We start from the raw sequence: 20,221 nt of genomic DNA on the forward strand, positions 1-20,221 counted from the left end.
TGTGTGGAGAGGGGGAAATGGAAGATGAGGAGTGGAGAGGAGGTGTGTGGAGAGGGTTCGCGCATGCGCGGTAATCGTGGTCACGCCGCACACCACCACCACCGGTTTGAACTCCGCTATAAGATGCTTCGCATCTAAACAAGAACCCGCCGTGGTTTTAGTGATGGTGCTTGACTGGAGACCCGAAGGTTGCGGGATAGAATCCCGGCCGCAGCGGCCCCATTTCGATGGAGGTGAAATGACAGAGGCCCGCGTACTTAGATTTAGGTGCACGTTAAAGAACAACAGATGGTCAAAATTTCGGGAGCCTTCCACTATACACGGCGCCTCATAATCATATCGGGATTCTTGGGACGTAAATTCTTACAAATAATTATTATTAGGAAAAAATAAGGATCTGATCTGCAGAAAAACACGCATAATATATTCCATGATACATTTCAAATCACAAAAATAGCGAAGCAAAAATCAAAGGCAGATACAGGACCAACCAAGTGCAGTAAAGAATGTTTCCGAAGAAAAATGCAGGATTCATGCACACGTGAACCAAAGCATTTTATGATAAGCAGAGGGGCGCGATACAACGGTACACAAAAGGAAAAGAATGTGCGTCGTCCCGTGTCCATTATTTTCCTTTTGTGTACCGTATTATCATGAACCAACACCAACTCGCCCAACTTTTACCTTAGAAAGCATTTTAAACATGTGGCTGATATGAGTGTGTCCATTTATTACGCAAGGTTAACACCAGTAGAAGTTATACTTGCATGTGCATTCGAAATACCGGCCGGAAACTTACGCTGCAAGTGCATAATGTGTTCTTCGGATGCCGCTTGTTGCGTTTGATTTTTACTGTCCAAAGAAACCTCGTATCTTCTAAAACGATACAGCTCCCAGCGTTTCTGGAATGATTGGTGCAATGTTGCACGCAACACCCGGCCATGGTGACGGTAGGGAGCGCATAAAATTGGAGGGAAACGAGCACCGACCTAAAAACAGCACGCGCGCCACGCACAAGTAACCGGGCGGGGGATTCAAAATGGCGGCCACGCTGCCGCCAAGGCCGAGGAGGCGGCACCTGCCCTTTCAAAAGCTGACACCACTCTTAGCGGGGGCGCGCGCATCGAGGCACTCTAGTCCGGGTACAGTAGGAACCGAAACTACCTTTTAAAAACATGCTGTAATCCCTTTTTCAGGGTGCATGCACTCCCGCTTACCTGTAACATTTTCTAGGCTCTTGAGGGTTTGGCCTTTCATTGGACGCAAAGAAAACGACAACTGAACATTTTGTGTGAGTACCCTCTAACGTGTATCTCGTACTTGTTCCACTTGCGCAGGAGAGTGCGCCGGTGTGCTTCGCGGCCGACACGGCGCAGGAGCAGCAGTCGTGGGGCGAAGAGCTCCGCAGGAGGACGCAAGCGTGCTCCCTCAGCATCCAGGGCCTGAACCTCGAAGGATGCTCCAACTACCCATCTGGTAGGTTTCAACGCTGATATATATGGCCCGTACTTCCCGGTCATTGCAAGCGAACATTATGAGTAATGCGTGACACAGTTTGCTTCTTGAAAGACGACAGTGCACGGATAACTCTGCGACGCAGTTTTCGTCTGCAGACAATGCGCATAAAGAATGCCATCAACTTCGTGACAGCATACGCTCGGCCGAAATGTGCGTTGTTTACTCGGAGATCTCGATTTGCATACCGTCGCATGTTTTTCCGCTTCGCAAATATTTTTTTTTATTTCTTTCACCTTTCCTATTTCTTTTGTCGCAGCGCCAGGAGTTCAAAGCAAGGTTCAACAGGACGAGAATGTGCTCGCGCAAACTCTGGAACTTCTCGACGAACTACTCAAGAAAAAGTCTGATGGCAAAAAGCTCAAGAAAGGAGATGTAAGTTTGTTTGTTTGTTTTTGTTTGTTTGTTTGTTTCTTTGTTTGTTGTCTCACGTTTCTCGTGTCCCATTATTTCCTGGGCGCAGCTTCAAAAATAAGCATTGTTACTGAGTCTAGTAGGACGCATCAGATTGGTGCTCCGAGAATTTTAAATGTTCTTTCTTTCTTTCTTTCTTTCTTTCTTTCTTTCTTTCTTTCTTTCTTTCTTTCTTTCTTTCTTTGAAAACAAAGTGTTTTTAGGAATCCCTTGAATTGGGAGAGTCGGTTGATACTCGGGCAAATACAGTGCAACTGAGACGATACGAGGTGAGACTGAGACGAAGATCTGCACAGTCTGTGTCTGTCTGTGTCTCCTGTCTAAGTCGCACTGCGTTTCTCCGAGTGTTTCCGATCCTCTTTCACTCTCATTCTGTGGCGGGACACGACAATTTGCGATGCTCGATTTATAAAGAGAAGTGTGTGCGAATCTCGAAGCTGTGCAGTCTGGCATAACGTCTCTCTAAACCACGCTACCGCAACTACCGTCCTCTAGCGCCCAGAATATACTGCATATTCTAGGCACTATAACGGTACTTATCTGCACGCTACTAGCACTCGTGAGGCCTGTCTTGTCTTGCCTAGCGGTAGCTAAATAATGGCTAATACCAGCTTGTGTTAGCTAATGTTTGCTAGTGCTGTCTAGTCGTGGCTATCTACGGTTATAGTACCAACGTTGATTTCCTTCGATCTCAATCTAATGATTGAGTTGTTAACCTTTTTTTTGCAGGAAATACCCACACTGTCTTAACAAACGTTCGCTTGCATGAGCTTCAGAATGTATTTGAATGCACTTGCTCCATTCTCTAGTTTCTTTTGTCTTCCATGCTTACTGTTGTTTGAGAGGGAGAGAATAACAGACATACAATTTGTGTTGTCCCTGAAGGCAGGATGTCGCCATTGGTCGGGGCCCCTGTCCAGGGCTCCTCTGGCCCTTCCCATCCCTTTTGCCCTTTTGACCATCATGTGCTGGTCTTGAAGGGTTGGGCTGGACAGCAGAGCCTCTCATTGTTTCATTCTAGTGCTCATGTTGTGATGTTCTTCGCTACGTAATATACCCTCCCACGTGATGTGGAGGATAGTTGGTATGGCCCCGCAGCACGGTCATGCATCTTTGTAAGCTGTTATGTAGAGTACACTAGCGTGCGTAAGTTTGTGTGTGTTTCTGTCTGGAGTCTGCGTAGCGCTAAATATTCTATTACTGTAATATTATAGTCTGGCGGCGCATACCTTCTTCTGTTCTCTCTAATAACTCATAATTGTAGCTTAATGGTGGTTGTTTTTCGTAGGTACTCTTCCTCTCGAGCCTATGTTATTTTTGGTGTCTATAATATTTCTTTACTCCTTTGCACGTTTTATGACTTGCACTGCATTCGTTTCTAACGTACATTCTGCGACAGAAGGGATCCGCGGAGGGTTAGTCCCGCGAATCCTCAGAACTATCAGTGTCGCGAGTGCACATCGTGAAACGCGATACTGTCGTAATTGGACCGCTTTCGCAATAAGACTGAATAGCGGATCGACTTTTGGCACCAAGAAAATTACACGCGTACCTATAGTTGGCTGGCTTCGATAGATCAACTGCGCAATAAAAACGCGTGTATTTTACAGCGAAAGCTGTTATGAGATCATTTCACCGGCCGTTTTTGGCGCCGTAGTTGTCCGCCGCCGCCGCCGCCGGTGTCCGTAACCAGTATCGCTCGAAATAAGAAAAAAAAAAACGAAATAAGAAAAAAACTCCAGGATGGAACGAGGTTCGAACCTGGGCCCTCTGCGTGGGAGCCCAGTATTCAACCTCTGAGCCATGCCGGTGCTTGAAACTTCTTTGCAAAAAGGTCCTATACAGGCTTCATGTCGGAAAGGAACCACATTAGCATATGCAATATAGCGTGGTAGAAGAGTAAAATAAGCACCAAGCGTCGCACAACGCGAATTCTGTAACCAGGCGTCACACAATGCGAATTGCGCAACGAGTAGGTTGTTGAATGCTTCCAACCCAGTACAAAGGACTCTGCCATAATTCTTCATCATCATCAGGCACAGCATCAACAAAGTGCGCATAATGCCTTACATGCGTATAGCAGGTACCAACGCTCTCCGTAGAATGACGAAAAATGGCACATTGCCTGCTGCCCTACTTCTCAAAAATTACAATGATTTATAGCGTAGTGGGTTCCTCACAAGTGCACTTGTATTGGTTGCCAAGGAAGCCCATAAGCGCATGATCCATTTCCTCGGGGTCTCAGTAAAATTACACTGATTTATAGCGTAGTGTGGTCCTTGCAAGTGCACTTGTATTGGTTGCCAAGGAAGCCCATAAGCGCATGATCCATTTCCTCGGGGTCTCAGTAAAGTTCTTCGCCCCCCTCCCCCCCCCCCCCCCGTCTCTCTCCCACGTCAACGTATGTTATACAGCATGACGGGAGAGGGAAATAGTGACCTGGCGTCACCCAATGCAAATTACATAAATGGTGGGCCGTTTAAAGATTCCAACCCATTACAAAGGGCTGAGCCATAATTCTTCATCGTCATCAGTCGTCGCGTCAACAAAGTGCACATGATGCCTTACTGACGTGTAGCTGGTGCCTCGCTTCTCCGCAGAATGACGAATAATGGCTTAGTAGGTGCTTCCCAACTTCACAAAAAAATTGTGATTATGGCGTAGTGGGTACCTTTCTAGTGTACTTGTTTTGTAGCCCCAAGAGAGCTTAACGGGCTCTAGAAACGCTGCTCTTCCAGCTTTCGCTGTGACTGTGCTGCGGTTTCAGCGCAGGCCTGGCGGTTTTTTTTACCTCGAAGAATTCACTGACACGTAAAACGAGGTTTCAAGAGCACTTATTGAGTCGAAATTGAAAACAAATGTTCTCTGAGCTAAACTCGGATAAAGCAAGTGATGTAAATTAGGACAGTCTATCACACTAAACTGGAATCAAGACAAAATATGTCCCAGAACATTATTTAAATTTCAAAAAAGAACGTGCATACGGTCATACGAATGATCAATCCGCAATGTTCCCTCAAAGCTAGGGTAATAGAATCAAAACTTTCGTATTTTAGCACTTTTATACTAACTACTAGTTCATTGGAGCGAAGGTTAATTGTAGCCAAAATAGAAGATAAGCGAAAATTTTGTGATGTGAGGCAGCGCTCGGCATGTGGACCACTATGCCCAGCGCTGCCTCATTTCACAAAATACTTCGCGCACTAGAGCACTTTCACTTGGTAAAATCTTTGGACAATAATTTTTTTTTAATTTCCTTAACAAAATCTTTCTTTTTCTTTCTCTTCTTCTTCTTCTTCTTCTTATCCTTCTCCTTTTTTTCGGAGACGTTCGTCTAAAAGCTTGCCCGCCCCATTCGTAGGAGTCTATGGGCATGTCCCAGGACGTGGAGGAGGTGGAACAAGCCTCCATCATGGCTCACCAGGAGGCGCTCCGCAAGGCCACCCACCTGAGGCAACGAAAGATATCCACTGAGCTCAAGGTCGGTTCGCCACCGCGTGTGTGCGTCGGTTCTTTCGTGCCGAAGCTCCCGCTTGAAAACACGAGCGCTCGTGCCTTAAATCTTTTTTTGCTGCTGGGGCTGCTCCAGCCGCTGTTTTTGACGTCCCCCAGGCAGCGCATGGCGAGGCATGCAGCCTCAAAACAAGGCCCATTCATTCTTTTGCTAACGAACGTATTCTGCCGAAACGAGGTCTTGTTTTGTTCTGGATTATTTTTTTTCTTCGTTTACTGGGTGGCTGCTGTGCCGGCCATGTTTTGGCTTCCGGAGCTCTCTGGCATGGTGGGGAGGAGAGGGAGCTAGCCTTACACGATTATCGCATGGACACATAGGTTCTCGCACACGCGTACGTGTTGTACGAGTACACGTGTCTTCCACGCGTTATTCAGTTTTGGTCGCATTAATAGGAGCTCGTCATACAGCGTATTATATTTCTAGAAGTTCTGGCAGCCGTTCGTTTCATGCTCTATAGAATGAATAGCGTGACATGTCCAGGCTACGGCGAGAGAATGAGAAAGGGAGAGAGCGAGGGATGATAAAGAAAAACACACGAAAAAGGGCAGGGCAGTTTTACCGGCAGACTGATTGAGGCGCTGTTTACTTAGCAGGAAGATTCGTTAAGTGAAGTAGTTTCCTTGTCTACGCTTGAGAAAGGAACCGGGCCTATATTCTGCAACTCTTGCGGGAACGCAGCTCAGTAAAGTGTAGAAGCAGAACGAGAAAGGAAAAGAGTGCCAGTAAGTGGTTTATTCGGACGAAACTGCAAACTTTGGTGGCGTATTGTGTCACCGGCTTATTTCTACAGAATATACTAGACAATGTTCGAATGATGATAATAGGCTCTATAAAAACGTTCCAGCAGTAAAGCACATTAAAATTGGAGAACACAGATCTATCCACCCAGGTTCTGCAGTCAAACATGTCAGTTAATGTAGTCAGTGGATTAATACTGTATGTAAACACGCAGTGACATAAAAAGTGTAATGACTTGCATATCATATCAATTTAAGTACATGAAGTTGCTGCACTTCCTGTCATTCATGGCAGAGCGCTAAAAACGTTCTCAAAAGCCGCCCTAACTCAAACATCGGATGATATTTGAACGTGTAAACATTAGCGTTACATAAGATTACACCTTTCACAGAATAAACGCATGCACTCACTACTGTACAAACCGGCTTAATTGTCTGCCAAGTTGTACGGCGTGTGATGGAAGGCTTCACTAAGGCTTTCCGTTTACGCAGATTTAAGCAAGTTCTCCGTAGCTGCCTGATTCCTCTCGTTCTATTTTCTTTTTTAGTGTTTAGACGGCGCAACACAATCTAAGCGGTTGTGGGCCTAACCCGTCCGAAAATTGCTCGGCCGGTACTTGAACCGCCTTGATTGATTGTAATTGCACACCGTGTGCTTTTTACGCGTCGGGTGATCCTTTATCCTTTATTTTTGCAATCTAAACTGAGGCCCCCGCAAAGATAAGCTTTCAGGCTTACATTGCGTCTCAGACTTTCGAGCGTGTGTTGCCCTACGAGGGGACAAGGTTGAAGAAAATTAAAGCACGCCAGGAAACAATCTCCCGGAGGTTGTAATTTAACTTGGGAGGGTGGACGCGGGAAAAGCAATGGGGCTACCTTAAAGAAAATGGATGGGCTGATGGCAAAACATTTACCGCACATGTTTCGCGTACCGAGCCAAATTTCGCGTAAAAAACGAGGCAAATTGAGAGAATGAACAGCGATAATATATTAACGAAAAAGATTGTTTGGGGCTGTTCTGAACATTTAACGACAATATAAAATATAAAATGAAGTCAGAGAGTGTGCTGCATTTAAATATGCGACAGGCTTGAGCTGACTAGCCCTTCCGACTACAAGACGGATTGATTTGTTTTAAGAATGGTCGAAAGTTAAGCGGTTGTAGGCAAGGTATTAGGAGGCTTTCTTATGTGACTAAACGGCACGTTATCTAATGTACAGGCATCGATGACATGTCTTCGCAAGGCAAGGGAACCTGAGGGCTAATAATAATAATAATAATAATAATAATAATAATAATAATAATAATAATAATAATAATAATAATAATAATAATAATAATAATAATAATAATAATAAACGGTCAAATATTTCATGCGGTTGAATATCACGCACCTCTGCGAATTCCTTTGTGCGACTTGACGCACAGAAGGCAGTAAACGCATAAGAAAGACATGCCTAGCACCTTAAATGCGTGAAATAGCGTGAATGGGTCTTTACTGGTTTTTAACAGAGATAAAACGGATAGCTTGGGTACCTAACCCAAACGCCACGCGCCCCAATGTTCCCTTTAACAGCAGAGCGCTGTGTGCGTATATCACGAGTAAAGTGAATCATGACATTTACCAAGCGTGTGGCCTTGTCAGTGAGTGAGCAGGTCTCGGGTTTTGACCTAACTCGCACTTTGAAAACAAATGTATTCGTATTGTCTTTCACACTGGCGTGGACTGTACCTTCCGCGATGCATTATTTGAAAAACAACTCGTTCGTTCCCACTCCAGGTGGAGACCCTGCAGAGGCAACTGCGCAAACCGAGCAAGAAGTCTCAACCCCGGGCCATACCCGAGTTGCCCGAGGGTCGGGAACTCGTTGAAGAACAACTCCAGGAGCTGACGCAGAAGCTTCGCCTGCTCGAAGGGAACCTGGGACAAACCGAGCGTCAGGCGCAGAAAGTGCGTCGCGAGTGGGACAAGAAGATGGAAGAGGTATGAGCATACGTCACCAATGTATAACCCCAAGAGAGGTGAACTGCACTAGAGTGCTTATTTGGGCCGGTTGGTACATATATCCTTAGAATGCCAGAAACAGCGCGGACAAGCTAGAGACGGACTAAGTTGGTCTCTGTCTAGTCCTGTTGTTACGTGTGTAGCGCTGTGCATGTCTCTTTTCTTCATTGCCTTTCTTTTGACCTGCTTCTTTGCGCTACCCTAGCTATAAAAAAAAAAAGTATCGCCGGAGGTACAGGCGGTAGCTCAAGAATGCTTATGCATTAAAACTGCTCGCTGCCGGTGGTAGTGATGCCAACTTCTACGAATACTTCTAAGTATGCCATAATCATCATCTTCATTATCCTTCATGATCTCACGTCCACTGCAGGACGAATGTCTTTCCCAGTTATCGCCAACCCCCACTTTCCAGGGCGAGCTGATTAACGAGCTAGTCTTCAGTTATCGCCGAAGCGAGCTTCTCCGCACGGATAGCCTTGTAGTGGCGAAGCCAACCTCAAAAGCGCTGTTTAGTGGCGGAGCCCACTTGCGTGTCGAGGGCCACATTTTGATCGGCGCGTCGAGTGCTCCGTACACAGGCGAGCGTTAATGCGGCGCTCGCTCGCCATAGTGGTTTGTTTGTATTAGTCGATGAATATAAGTAGATTCAAGCATAAGTATGGCAGCTTTGTGAGTTGTTTAAATACTTCAAACAGCGACTGACGGCGTGACAACAGCGACAGGCTGGAAATGACGACGACAACAGCAGTGTGACAGTGACGAAGGTGGCATGACAACAGTGATGACATGCCGGCAACACTTAAAACACTTTCCGCAATGCTGCATGGACAAAGAAAAAGGGTGCAGTATTGACGAGGCGCTCGCGTGTCCTATATATCCTCTTTCTTTGTCGGTTTCGTACAGAGCGAAACACTTTCGCAGTGAATAACCAACTCACCCGCACTGCTGCCTCGACGACACTTCGTCGCCAGAAATTGTCATACCTTCTGCAGTTATGAATTTATTGCATAATACCCATAAAGCCCTCTGAGGAGGCACGACTAATTAAGCAGGTTGATAACTCGGCCTTTGTGATGAAAATTACGTATGGTCTAAATTAACTAAATGCGATATCAATTAGGTAATAATAAATTCAAGAAAAATAAGAAACATGTTTTTAGAAAGACACTTATAGGCATTAAACCGATGCAATATTTAAAAAAAAAATAGTACCACGCGTGCAAGCGAGCGCGTTCGGTGTTTTGGCGCTTTTCCCACAACATTGATGATTTCCTCAAGAATTTCTTTTGTGCATGGTTGTTATCGATTCCTTTCTCCCCAATCACTGTTCAGAAACTCCACTTACTGGGCATGGAGCGAGTGTTCTCATTAGCCAATATGCTAGGCCCATGGCCATAAGTGGTACACCACAAAGCAATGAGAGTGCGTCAACGTTTTTTTTTTCTTTTTAAGCACTAATATTTGTGATGAATATGCCGCGAACTACGTCGAAAGTGTGCACCTTGCTTGTATTTGTTAAAACTAGAAGTTCTTAACACACCAAGTGCAGGAACGTCTAGATGAATATATTGTGGAAAATATAATTAACAACATAATCTTTCTCTCTTTTAAATTTTATTTTTATCCTAACAACCAAGTGGGCACCCGCCACGACAGTCTAGTGGTTATGGTGCTTGACTGCTGATTCGAAGGTCGCGGGATTGAATCCCGGTCGCGGCGGCCGCATTTCGATAGCGGCGAAATGCTAGAGGCCCGTGTGCTTAGATTTAAGTGCTCGTTAAAGAACCCCAGGTGGTCGAAATTTCCGGAGCCCTCCCCTACCGCCTCTCTCATAGCCATATCGTGGTTCTGGGACGTAAAACGCCAACAATTATTATGTTATATCGCAAGTGTTCGGTGGTTCGACACATGTGCAGGTGTACCAGCACCTGTTCGAGAACAGGTACCTGTCGCCGGAGGACGCCCTGCGCGAGAATTGGGCCGACTCGTCGTCGGCGCCCCGCATCCTGGTGTCGCGGACGCAGGACGAGGGGCGCTCTGGCGGATCGCTCAGAGTGCGCGCCGCCAAGTTCATGCCCCGCTCCAAGAAGCAGAAGGAGGAGGCGGCGAGCAGCAGCAACAACGGCGGCTCCATCATCAAGAAGTCCGCCTCGAACACATCTCGTGAGTGTGAGACGGAGGATAGGTAGATAGATAGATTATGCAGAAAATTACGCTCGAATAATTAAGCGCGGGTTTCAATGGACAAACAACCCATTAATAATAATACAAATGGAAAGGGACAGATAGGACAGATGGGGAGTGTTTTAAATGCGAAGCATTTCTTAGCGAACCTCTGGCACTTTGGGCGTTTCTATCTACGTATCTATCTATCTATCTATCTATCTATCTAGCCGCCTACGTCTGGGTGCTCTCACGATCGCCTCCTCAACTTGGTGTAGACCAAAATTGGCATGGGAGGGTAAGAGGACTTGACGAATATGACTGTCTGGTCATGACATGTATAACGTGGAAATCCTGTCGCGTACGTCGTCAAACCCTTTCCACTAGACACGTGTGGCACATACCCGTTTACCACGGCCCGCGGTGTACGGGTATGCGCCACAGGTGATTGACAGTTTATATCTACCCAGGAACGGCGAGAACAGACATTGTTAACCTAAACGGTAGAGCGTTAAGGAAGCCCAACATCGGCAGCGTTGACTCAACGAATGGAAAGAATGAAAATTAGCATCCCAGCAAGAATCGAACCCAAGCATTCTGCGTGGCAATCAGGTATTCTACCACTGAGCCACGCCAGGTCTATAAATTGGTTTGGAAAAAAGCCTACGCAGGCGTAATAGCGGTGCAACGTCAATTGTGGTTGTGGTGCTGGCTATCTAATTTTACAAGAAAGTAATCAACACTACATGATACTCCTACGATGTCTACTCCTACGATACAGGCGTAATATCAGATTAACGTCTGTAGTTCCAGTGTTGGCTCCGCTTTTATAGCAGTGTAATAAACGTTACGTTTGTATTCCTATGATTCAGCAAGCTATATTGAAGCATTGCTCGACCCCGGAGGAATACATTAACGAAAGTTACATATGATATCCACATCACCACACCGTAAAGGGCGCTTAGTCCGCCAGAACGACGCAGTGTCCTCTTCATTTCTTACGAGGCTGGGCGATGGCCTCATGCTGACCGAGGATGATGCCAGATTGATTGACAGCCGCTTTGTAGACTAGGCTACGTAGGCCACATACGCCCAGGTAGTCTACAAATAAGACAAAAACCATCCACTAATGTTGGTCTACGTAGCACTATCCAGGTCTACCAGCCTCGACGGCCTATACCTCACCAACGCGAGGGGTGGCTTCAGGTTCCGGCATGTCGCCGGCTCTGTCGACAGACAATTTGTCGACGAAATGACCGAGGCATCCACGAATTCCAACAGCTCTACTATACCACATATTTCACTACACATGGACCCCTCGTCACCACGACCACGACCGGATCCTATAACAAGTCATGACCAGCTGCTGGTGCTCACTGATCACGGTGATGATGTCCTTGTTCAAGAACAGTCAAGAACTTCTTGCACGCATGCACACGTGTTCGTGAAACGTGCGTGCGTTGTCGGGACACGTATAAGCACTACATATCAGCTTACCGCTTCTGGTGTTGGTAATACCCACGTTGCCATTGGCAGCGTTAGCCAACCGTAAACAACTGGTTATGTAACACATATGCGGCTCTTCAACATATATACGTGTGCGTATAAAATTTATACAAATCTTCAGCGTCATTTTGTAACGTGTCGCTCAGTAAAAGAAGTTACGCCACAGTCACCTACCCGCCGCATGCTTCGCATAACATCGACTCCCACGGTACGTGGGATCTGCCGAATTTTTTTTAGAAAAAGGATTGATTGATTGATTGATTGATTGATTGATTGATTGATTGATTGATTGATTGATTGATTGATTGATTGATTGATTGACCTTAATACGCAACGCGCTATGAAGACCATAGTGGGGTAGGGATCTGGATCGCGTGTAATTACCCACGGCTCTTTGACGTGCAACTAGGATCCTTGAATAATTTCAGTACAGTAAAGTACGTAAGGACGATGGTGCAACCATGGCCCAACCAAAACACGGTAGCCTTTTTTTTGACCCATTATTCTGAACCGCGAAATCATGTGGAGCAACAAACCGGTGCAGTTGCTGCGACACCACTGCCGTGGGTACCGCCTTTTTAACGTTGCTTGCTTCAGTCTTTAATGGGTGTCTTTAAGAACGCGTGTGTTTGATGCAGTAAACAACGGTGCGGGCAAGGCCGGCGACGAGTCCGACGACACGACCAAGAGTTCGGACTCCAAGGAGATGGAGGACACCCGCACCGCGTCCAAGAGCCGCCGGAGCCCGCTGCGCATCATCGGAGATTTTCTCGAGTCGCGCAAGGGCCGATTCGGAAGCACGCACAAGAAGGTACAACAGACAAGCACAATAGGTTGCTTTATTCTGGAATATTCGTTTCAGTTTCTTTTTTGTTCTTTTTTTAATATACACATGTATTCTACAAGTTTCATCTGGAGTAAGAAAATGGCGTGTGACAAACTTTGCATGTTCTTAGCTCGCATACATGCATTTACAACATTGACTGTGCTACACCAGTGGGACCTGTCAGTGGCCTTGTTGTTCATATTTATGTGGTTTTTTGATCAATGCTCTTTACTTGAAGTGTCGATACTGAACCATATCGTCAGACGTCGTACTTTGTTCAGTAGGTCGTGCAGCAGGTAGAGGGAAGTTTAGACATAATGGGATCTCTAGAGGAAGTGACTATGAATACTGAGAACTGTTTGTGAAACCTTATACAGATGACGAAAATATTGCATTGCAAATTACGGCAGGCAACACACGTTGAAATAAGGAAGCTTGTTATGCTATCATGTTATACTCCGTTGTTTCTTTTAAGGGAAACGGTAACAGTACGAAAGAAAAAGTAAATCAAGGCGAGTTATGGCTCGCAAAATACACACGAGGGCCCACGTCGACGCATTGGAAATTTCACATGAATTGTAACGGGGTTTTGCGTTATAACTCTGGTTGACATGCAGAACCAACCAGATCACACGCCATTCCTGTTTGCAGTGCACAAACATTGGAGCGCTTGAATTATTAACAGGGGATCGCTCCGACAACAGACAAAGAAAAAAGGAGTCATTTTACTCTTTTTTTAGAGTTCTGGCTTGCTTATACTCTATTCGGAGAGTCCTGTGACCGACAAGAGAGTTAACGAGCCTCTTTAGAGTCATATACGTGGCAAGTGAGGACTCGCTGAAAGGAGTTACATAGACTCCTTTTTTTTTCCTTAGAGCGAAGACATGTTTTTGGTAGTTACGACAGAAGCTGAAGCCGCCAAAAATAACTATGCTGTTGGAAACAGGGAGGTAATCATTCAGCAGGTTGTCAAGTGCTGCTTATAAAAGCTAGGATACGGACATTTCAAATGAGACCTCCCTGGGCATTGTCATATTGCCCGCCGGAATTCTGTAATTATACGTGTGCCGGATGCAAAATCATTGCAGAGGTAGCTGCGCCTGCCTATGTACTCCGGTACAAGAGTCCAGAGAGGAGGTGCTGCCTCACCCTAATGAAAACGTCTATAAGAACTATAACAATGAATTTCATAGGCCCTAATGCTGTCCTCTATGGCGTTTGTGCACAAAACAAGTGCATCTGCACAGTGGTAACTATACTCGAAATGTGATCTGACAGCGCAACAAAACATGGACTCCAGAAGAAACGAAGAAAACGAGACAAGCGCTATCTCATCTTCTTCGTTTTTTCTTGTGTCCATGTTTTGTTGCGCTATCAAGATGATATTTTATCTATGACTGACCAACAAGCCCGTTTCGCGACAGTCCTTGTAACCATGTTTTTCAGCGCTCTTGGAATTCTTTGGGCATTTAGTGTACTTGTCGGTGCGTGAGCCTGTGTCTGACCTTTTCTGAGGCAACTTGGACCACTGGTTAAGTGACAACGGGTGTGTGCCCTCTTTTTTACGTAGTCATTCCGGGGTCGAACCGAGTCCCAGAACAAGCGGCTCAAGGCTCACCACGGCGGAGGCGGCGGCGGCGGTACCGGCGCTGCCTTAGCGACGGTCGGCGCTACTGCAACGGCGGCCTCGTCAGCCGACGCCGCCTCGCTGCTGTCGGCCGAGGAACAGCACATGGAGCTGCCGTACCTGCAGCTCCAGGAACAGGAATCGCGTCTCCCGTCACCGGCCGTCGAGCACCCACCTTCGTCTCACGGGACGACGGTGGCGACCGAAGACAACGGCCACCCGGCGTGGAGGGCGGGATCCTCTCCGCCGCCAGGGGAACTGGCGTCACCCGGTGGCTCCGAAACGAGAGGAGGAGTCTCCGGCGAAGTCAAAGATGGCGACCACGCCACCTTACTGGCGGCCGTGGTGGCCAGGAACGAAGAGCTTCCTCTGCTGCACACGGATAGTGGCAGTTGCTGTTCCGAGGACGACGCGCATAGCCTGGACAGCGGCTCGAGACTGCTCTCCGAGGACCCCGACGGGAACGTGCGATGCCACATCGACCCGGAGATAATGGCCGAGATTGAGGTGGGAGCACGCGTCCGATGACTTACGTTAAAGTAGATAGTTGGGCAAGTTGGTACGAATTGACGATGTTAATAATAATTGTCGGGGTTTTACACCCCAATATCACGATGAATGCTGTAAGGCGTGCCGTAGTGGAGGGCTCCGAAAATTCTGACCATCTGGTGTTCTTTAACGTGCACCTAAATCTAAGTACACAGACCTCAACAACTTCGGCTCCATCGAAATGCAGCCGCCACGGCCGGGATTCGATCCCGCGACCTTATGGGTCGATGCCTGATGTTAAACAGCGCAAATGACAAGGAGCAGGTTGAAGGGACAAGCGCCTGTGCTGTTTCCTTTTCAACTTGTCCGTTGTAATTTGCGCTGCTTAACATCATGAGTTCGATAACTTAGCCTGGAGCCCGCCGAGTGCTGCATGTGTGGTTACCCTTCTCCAGTTCATGTACAATGCGGTGACCGCAAAAAGATTTGCCTGTGGCTACAGTGACACGCACACTGAGACGTAGGTGCGCGACCCGGACCACGCTATTTACGTGTTTTTTGTGTGTGCCGTCTAAGTAGCGCGACCATACACCACCGCCATGAAGCTCTTCACGAAGGTTGTCGCGGATCAGCGTACGTTAGTCGAGGGCCGCAGGAAGACGAATCTCCGAGGTGTCGCAGCATATGTGGAGACACTGGAATTCGTCAAGTCACTGGCAAATGGTGATAACGTCTTGAGTGGTGACAGGATTTTGCGTAGCAGGGGCGTTAAAGGCGACGGTATTTATGCCTTTAATAATTGGGCGTATGTGGTCGGTCTGGGACATGGCGGAGTTAACACGCTTGCACAATGCAAGGGCATCCTCAATGTACGAGATGTACGATTCACCGGGCAGCTGAATGCGCTCAGCCAGCTTCTTCTTCGCTGCCTCAGCACGAACTGTGGAGGCACCGAAAATCAATAGAAGCTGCTGCGCGAACGTGTCCCAATCGGAAAAATCTGGTTGATGGTTCCAAAACCAGGTTTTCGCGACATCACAGGTAGAATATGGGACGTTCCGCAACTTCTGTGGGTTGTCCCACCTGTTCAAGTCACTGACGAGGTCGAAGTTTTCTAGCCAGTCTTCGACGTCATCCCCGCGTAGACCAGAGAACACCGGTGGATCACGCTGGCGGCTGTTGATTGCCAGAGTGGAGGCTGAAGGAGGAGGCTGTAGTGGGCTGGTGGCGTCGGACGTACCAGGATTTTCTTGAGCGGGCATGGCAGCTGATATTACACGACGACCAGAGCGGAGTTCCAGCGAGAACGTGTGAGAGGACTGGGGGATCGAAAAGCACTTCCACCGCTTATAAGAAACCGCTTTATTCGAGTCGAGCTCGAGCCGACACACGCTGATGATGATATATACAGATGAGAAAGTTGTACAAATGATTATAATATGTCCAGTTGACAAAGAAGAGTCAGTGACTGCGCTCACAATACTTTTTTTCAGCTTGAAAAGAAATGCAAGACCTTACCTGTAATATAGAGTGCTCATTTCTTCGACTTCGAGGCTTTGACGGCTTTGGCAATGTTTTTGATTGCCTTTAGGCAGTCCGTTGTGTTTCAGTGCCAGCTGCGTTACCAGAATTTATTTGCCAGTAGCATTTGTTTGAACTCTAACAGTAAAATACAGAATGTCTTGTTTTGGTGATATTTTTTTTTCATTAGGCAACATTTCCTCAAATCGTCAACATGCCTTGAACACAATCCCCGGCTTAGCTTAAGCGTAGGGCACACCAGAATATTCCAAATGAGCATTCATTTGTGTATAATACACAACGACTGTACTTAAATGCCAATTCATTTTTGTTGTACTTTTACTGACAGTACAAACGGCTGCGGAAGCTTCTCAAATAAAATTGAAGGTAAATTGCAAAGTACGTTGTTCATAAATCCGCGCGAGCTTGATTCAGTGTGCAGCTGTTCGCAGCAACCAAGCCAGCTACATATTTCTTACATGCGTTATGAGTCCAGTTTTACATAGACTCTTTACTTTTGAACCTTTTTTGCTATCTTCTTTATGGCGACTTTCGTAGAAATCATTCATAAAAGTGGCGTTATCTTACACTTTGACACTCCTAATTTTTCCTGATACAGTCTGCCTCTCTTTCTTTTTCTATTTGCAGGCCTTCGAGCAGATGGCGCAGAGCTACCTGAAGCGTCACGGCCACGACTTCCCTTTTTGAAGACGACTGTTACTGTTGTTTATTTTTCTGCACCCTTCTTGTACATAGGCACATCTTTTCTCACCTGATATATCTATTTATCTGCCACGTCTTTTGAATACGACGACACCACAAATAAAATTGTTATTCACAGCTGATGCACGAAAGTGCTGGCACACACTGATGCGGGCTATTCATTATCTCGTTCAACTTGAACAACTTCAGATTTTCTTTTTTGTTGTTATGTTTTCACATGCTAGCTTGACCCGCCTTATGGCTGGTCCCGTGCGCGTTGGTGTTTGCGAACAAAAAACTCTACGCAAAAACTTGCAGGGCGCTTGAGCTTCGCTTTCAAGACTAGAACACGATAGCGTAATCGTACCGTGTTTGTATCGCCTTCCCAATCCCAACCAGATACAGCACCACCTCGCCAAGACGCGCATGCGCAATAGCTAAGCCACGCCCACCGACGGAGACATGCTACCGAGAAGGAAGCCACGCATCTCGAAGGTAGACGAGCAGGTCGACGGGGAGTACGAGCGGCGACGGGCCCGTGCTTCGCTGTTTCAAGCTTTGCGTGACTTAGTGCAAACAGTCTGCAATTTTGATTTTTTTTCAAGGCGAAAGCCTTAGATGTTTCGTCAAACGCGAAAATTGACAGTAGGCGGCGTCGACGTCCCGTGTTCGCGGCGTCAACACGAGTGATGCAAAAAATGACGGGGTGACTTCACCATATGACGTCAACATGACTTCACATAACATGGCGTCACATGATGACGCCATCACATGACATCGTCGCTTGGTCAAAGGTGGGCCGATGACGGAGGCAGTGCAAAACCAGGTGAGATGCAGAGGGAGAGAGAGAATATGGATGTAGGAAAGGCAGGGAGGTTAACCAGGGCTGAGCCCGGTAGGCTACCCTGCACTGGGGTAGGGGGAAGGGAAGTTAGAGATGAGGAGATAAAAGTCGCTGCTGCTGTCGACGTAACGGCAGTTCTGCGCTTGACATCACCGACGGTGAGTCAGTCCCATGGCTGAAACTAGAGCAACGCATTCGTTGCTTTATGCAGCGTGTGTGCGCGGTCCCATGCACCCAAAATAATGTCGACGGTGTAGCCATGGTGGTGCAGAAAGCTTGCAATGCTTCCGATCCTGAAGGCAGTGCAAAACCACTTTAAATACAGAAAGCTTCCAAAAGGGGGCGCGGGAGGATCAATACATCGAGTTAGAAGAAAAAGAATATGGCTTTCGCTAGGCGAATGCATCAGGGACCCTTTGAGGTATTCTTGCTATTGTTAATGAAAACTTGCTAGCGTATTATTGTTGCACACTGGTAAATTCTGTAATGGCGCGAGGAAGAACCGCGGTAAATGTTGGACAGAAAGCATTCTACGTCAGTTAGAATTCGGACAGTGTCAGGATCCGTCCGCGCGGGTCACCGACAACGGTGGCGCCGCCGCTACGCGAAGCCACGTGATGCGCCGCTCTCACGGCCGTTCATCGCGGATGTATTGTGGGTATAAGGGGTTGGCCGTTAGCTACTGCCCAGTCGGAGACCGTTAAAGAAAGCAACAGGTGGACGAGAAAAGCATCCAATCATTTCCGTCTTGGAGGTGCTAGAAGTATTTCTGAACTGTTCTACGCTGTTCTTAACCGCGTTCGTTCCAAGACCTGTGCGCAGTCATTTGATGGTGCACACGTCTTGCACGACATACGTGGTCAACAACGGCGTGCGCAGTGGCAACTGGTAGACCTCAGATGGCTCCTCGTGGAGGAAAATACGCGGGATTAAGATTCTACACAAATTATGATGACCAAATGCTTTAGATTTAGGCTAGACATTTCTGTGTCCAACGCTAATATAACTAATATACCGCAATAATACTCCTTAAAAATCTGGGGACACCTGTCAGCTCCCATGAATTGTGAACGTGAAAGAGTCATAGTCCTATATTGAACGCCCGAGCCAGCAAGCTGCAGTAGGAGCAGCCTGCGGTGCCATCGGCGCACGCTATCGACGGATGCCTGCGCGACGAAAGACCGAGAAAGCGTCAGCAACCAAGCGCGGCAGGGGCGCGCATCGGTTAAGCTCAGTGGTGTATGAGAGAGATAAGACAGAGAGAGGGAGAAAGGAAGGAAGGAAAACGAGAGAGAGGAAAGACAGGGATGTTAACCAGTTTGGCATAACCGGTATGCTACCCTGTACAGGGGGAAGGGATGGGGGAGATCGAAAGAAGAGTAAAGAAAGAGAGAAAGAGAGGGGAACACACACGCACACACATAACGTCACAGCGCAGAGCGGCAGTCTTGTGCGGTATGTGGCATCATTGAAAGTCTACAGCCGCTCGTGTAAGCCTGTTGTCCTTAGGAATTTGAGCAATGCCTTGGTTGCTTGAATTGTCGATGACTTATCAGGATGACATTGTAGAACTGTTTCTAGTGTCAACGGTCTGCTGTGAAGACGAGCGAGAGCGAATATGAGGGATCGTCTCTGGGCATCGTAGCGAGGGCAGTCGCAGAAGATATGCTGCAAGGTCTCCTCGGTGCCGCAGGCGTCGCAAAGAGCGTTGTCGGCCATCCCTATTCGAAACGAATATGACTTCGTGAAAGCCACTCTTAGCCACAAGCGGCATAGCAGAGTGGCCTCTCTTCGGCGGAGTCCAGATGGTAGTTGAAGTCGCCACAACTCGTTGAGGTGGTGTTGCCGATAGTTTTGGCTTCTTGAGGCATTCAGTATTGAGTGCGAAATATTCTTTGCCATCCTTTGAAGCATGGCAGCAGCATCAGACCTTGAAAGGGGTATAGCCTCTTCCTTGTCGCCTTGCAAAGCTGACCGAGCAGCATTATCGGCATGTTCGTTGCCAAGCACGCCGCAGTGACTTGGCAACCATTGATATGTCACTTGGTGTCCCTTCTCGAGTGACGTATGAATGAGGTGTCTTATCTCGAAGACCAGTTGTTCATATGGTCCACGCCGCAGGGCTGACAAGAGAGATTGTAGGGCTGCTTTGGAGTCGCTAAAAATTGACCATCGCTGCGGTTGTTCGCGATTGATAACACAAAGTGCAGCGCGAAGAGCTGTCAGTTCAGCAGCCGTTGATGTTGTTGGGTGGTCGGTCTTAAAGCTAACTGTTACACCTTTCGCTGGGACAACTACTGCTCCGGACGAATCACGGATGGTCGTTGAGCCGTCGGTGTAAATATGTATGTGGTCGG

At 47.3% G+C, this 20,221-nt stretch overlaps 1 protein-coding gene across 1 annotated transcript in view; it reads left to right on the forward strand.

Annotated features, from left to right (window-relative positions):
- LOC119376903 (uncharacterized) overlaps nt 1–17,171 on the forward strand; it is a 34,279-nt gene extending 17,108 nt beyond the window's left edge. Inside the window, exons 2-9 of the mRNA XM_037646573.2 lie at nt 1,297–1,476; nt 1,775–1,890; nt 5,291–5,410; nt 7,962–8,165; nt 10,103–10,349; nt 12,494–12,666; nt 14,252–14,815; nt 16,967–17,171. Of these exons, the coding sequence (XP_037502501.1) occupies nt 1,297–1,476; nt 1,775–1,890; nt 5,291–5,410; nt 7,962–8,165; nt 10,103–10,349; nt 12,494–12,666; nt 14,252–14,815; nt 16,967–17,026 (1,664 nt within the window). The 3' untranslated portion in view covers nt 17,027–17,171. The remainder of the gene's footprint in view (nt 1–1,296; nt 1,477–1,774; nt 1,891–5,290; nt 5,411–7,961; nt 8,166–10,102; nt 10,350–12,493; nt 12,667–14,251; nt 14,816–16,966) is intronic.
- Nucleotides 17,172–20,221: the final 3,050 nt, after the last annotated feature.

The sequence above is a fragment of the Rhipicephalus sanguineus genome, unplaced genomic scaffold, assembly GCF_013339695.2.
Source record: "Rhipicephalus sanguineus isolate Rsan-2018 unplaced genomic scaffold, BIME_Rsan_1.4 Seq271, whole genome shotgun sequence".
Lineage (NCBI taxonomy): Eukaryota > Metazoa > Arthropoda > Arachnida > Ixodida > Ixodidae > Rhipicephalus > Rhipicephalus sanguineus.